This window comes from Mandrillus leucophaeus, unplaced genomic scaffold (genome assembly GCF_000951045.1).
Source record: "Mandrillus leucophaeus isolate KB7577 unplaced genomic scaffold, Mleu.le_1.0 Scaffold139, whole genome shotgun sequence".
Classification (NCBI taxonomy): domain Eukaryota; kingdom Metazoa; phylum Chordata; class Mammalia; order Primates; family Cercopithecidae; genus Mandrillus; species Mandrillus leucophaeus.
In genome coordinates this window covers 1,415,767-1,418,520 of record NW_012101354.1, presented here as the reverse complement: position 1 = coordinate 1,418,520, position 2,754 = coordinate 1,415,767, and the positions used below count along the sequence as shown (strand labels likewise).

Genomic DNA, 2,754 nt, shown 5'->3' with positions numbered 1-2,754 from the left:
AAAGAAGTCACCATAGTGATAAATACTAATAAATGAACATACTTTATAATTAAACTACAACCAGGACTTTAACCTATAAATTACTGCTGCCTGCAAAGAATTACAAGATTAAATTTCCATTGTATGTATCTCTCTTTTAGGTCTATATGTAAACCTTAGGATCATTTACCCTTTTTGTTTGTGACCACCTTCAAGGCAAGAACTATATTTGAGTTTTGTCCCTCAGAGGACTGTGAAAGGCTGCAGCCTTGAAATTTTTCCTTGTCCTTGCTTTAAAATCTCGGTTTGAAGAGGATAATGAAGTCAAGTGACTGGATTCTCTACTCCTTCCTTGCTTGCTTTCCTCTAGTATCTAGGAAACTAGCACTGGCCCCGAGGCACCTTGGTTTAAGTAAGGCACCCCATACGGGAAAAACTGAGACCTAAAGGACCACTTCAACCTGGTGAAACAAGCGCCACGCAAAAAAGAGGTCAGAGTCTGGAGGACAACCAAATTTGGCCAGACAAGCTTAACTGAAATGGGAGTAATGTTCAGAGAGCATTAAAAAAAGCCCTGAGGGTAAAATCTATAGATGACAAGTATAAGGATACAAAGGGAAAGAGATTGCCTAGTGAAAACAGATCGCAAAGTTAGGAATAGGAATAGCTTATGCGCTAGTCTGAAGAAATTACTATCTCACAAGATACCATGCCGTTGCCTTTAGAAAGCGTTTTCACATTCTAGTATTTGAGCTTCTCAAACCCATTTTTCAGATGAGCAAATGGAGGCTCCGGGCGAAGTTTTGACCAATCATGATCACAAATAATAAAGCGCGGAACTAGAAACAACTTCAGGCTTCTTCCTCAAATTGTTCTCAGCAGTTTCCCGCCAAGGACATTTAGGTAGCAAACGGGAAGGGGACTGGTGAGGCTTCCTTAGCAGCAAGGGTTGGCTCGGCCCCCAGGCGGCGCCAGCGGGAGAATGTGGGGCTCGAACTGGGCGGACATTGCAGCCAAGTGCGGGTGAAAAACCCCATTTGCAAATTCGCATCAGCTCGGCTGGGCACGGTGGCTGACGCCTGTAATCCGATCACTTTGGGAGGCCGAGGCGGGCGGATCACGAGGTCACGAGTTCAAGACCAGCCTGACCAACATTATGAAACCCCGTCTCTACTAAAAATACAAAAATTAGCCGGACGTGGTGATGCATGCCTGAAATCCCTGCTACTTGGGAGGCTGAGGCAGGAGAAATGCTTGAACCTGGGAGACGGAGGTTGCAGTGAGCCGAGATCAGGCCTCTGCACTCCAGCCTGGGTGACAGAACAAGACCCTGTCTCCAAAAATAAAAATAAAAATTCGCACCAGCTGCCGCCTGCGTTAGGCCTTAAGCGTCGTTAGCGCGAGGGTGGTGGGCGGGGCAGGTGGTCCTGTTCGTCCCTCTCATTGGTGTCGGGGATAATGGACAGATATCCGCAGCCAGTCCCAACCGGAGCAAAGGGAGCATCGCAACAGCCACACGCTACCTGGTCCTGAGCGCGCGGAGCTCGAGCGCGGCAGCGGCTTCTTGGGAGGTGGCTAAGCGTGCGTGTGACGCCGCGCGCGCTCTCGTCTCCGGTCCAGCTTTCCGCGGGGTCCTCGCCTTAGGGAAGAGCTGGGGGCAGACCCTTGCCTCCGACAGGGCCGAATCCTTTGCTGTTTTTTTGCAGCCTACCCCTCATGCGACCCCAAATCTTCCAGCCAAATTCTCCTCAGGACAAGATTTTCTGATGTAGAACTTCAAGTAACGTACGCTATAGCTTCATTTTATTTCTCAAAAAATTCCCTCCGCCGCCCCATCCCATAGACTAGGCCTTTAAGAAAGTCCCTCTTACCTCGATCCAGAAACGAGCTCCGAGGGCCTTCCCCAGCCTCAACTAAACTTTACGGGGTCTCCCGGGCCCTGGCTCACCTCGACACCATTAGTTCGCTCGTCTCCTTTAGGAAACCTTTCCAGACTCCCCCCGCGGCGAGACCGCAGCCATCCCCTTTCCCGGGAGAGCCCAGGGCCCAGATAAAGGCAGAGGGCGAGGGCGCCCAGAGCGAGCCGACCGACTGCCGCCCTCCCCTGCCCGAGTAAAGTCAGGCAGCGGCTGCGGACACGGCTGTATTGGGAAGCGGAGGCTCCTACACAGTAGGAGAGGCACGTCCCAGACCCGGGAGGCCCGAGGACTCTGGACACAGCGCGCGCGGCCCGCCCGGGGCCCAGTCTCTGCGGGAGCCCCGAGGGGCGAGTTAAGGCAGCTTGGCTGGAAGGGAGCGGGGAGTGGGAGTCCGCCAGCTCCCCCCGAAATGCTGGCTCACTGAGGGGACGGGCTTCTCACCTCCCACTCCTCTCTCGAGGACAGGGGGAAAGACAGTCAATAAATAAACCCGAGGCGAAAAGGGGCCTCGGGAGACTCTGCGAGTCGGGAAGGCTGGAGGTGCGGGGCGAGGGGGCGGTGAGACGTCCTGAAGAGCGTCCAGCTCGCGGCCGAGAGGACTCGGGCGCCCCCCACGCTGGAGGCTGTGGGCTGCTCCCTTTAAAAGTTGAAACGGCCGCCGTTCGGGACGGCCTGGCGGGAGGAGGGCCCGACGAGGGGAGGCTTCGGGGACAACTGGGGCTTCTCGACGTCCACCCTCTTCAGGGCGCGGCCCCGGTAGCCCTCCGGCCGGCCCGGGTACAGGAGGTGCCTCCCGGGACTCCCGGAGTACCTGGAGGGACCTCCCGAGGGGACTCGAGTGAGCAGGGCAGGGGGG

The 2,754-nt window shown here is 55.1% G+C and overlaps 1 protein-coding gene across 1 annotated transcript in view; it reads right to left on the bottom strand.

Annotated features, from left to right (window-relative positions):
* Positions 1-1,761: 1,761 nt before the first annotated feature.
* SEMA6C (sema domain, transmembrane domain (TM), and cytoplasmic domain, (semaphorin) 6C) overlaps positions 1,762-2,754 on the bottom strand; it is a 15,344-nt gene continuing 14,351 nt past the window's right edge. Inside the window, exon 19 of the mRNA XM_011973660.1 lies at positions 1,762-2,752. Within this exon, the coding sequence (XP_011829050.1) occupies positions 2,538-2,752 (215 nt within the window). The 3' untranslated portion in view covers positions 1,762-2,537. The remainder of the gene's footprint in view (positions 2,753-2,754) is intronic.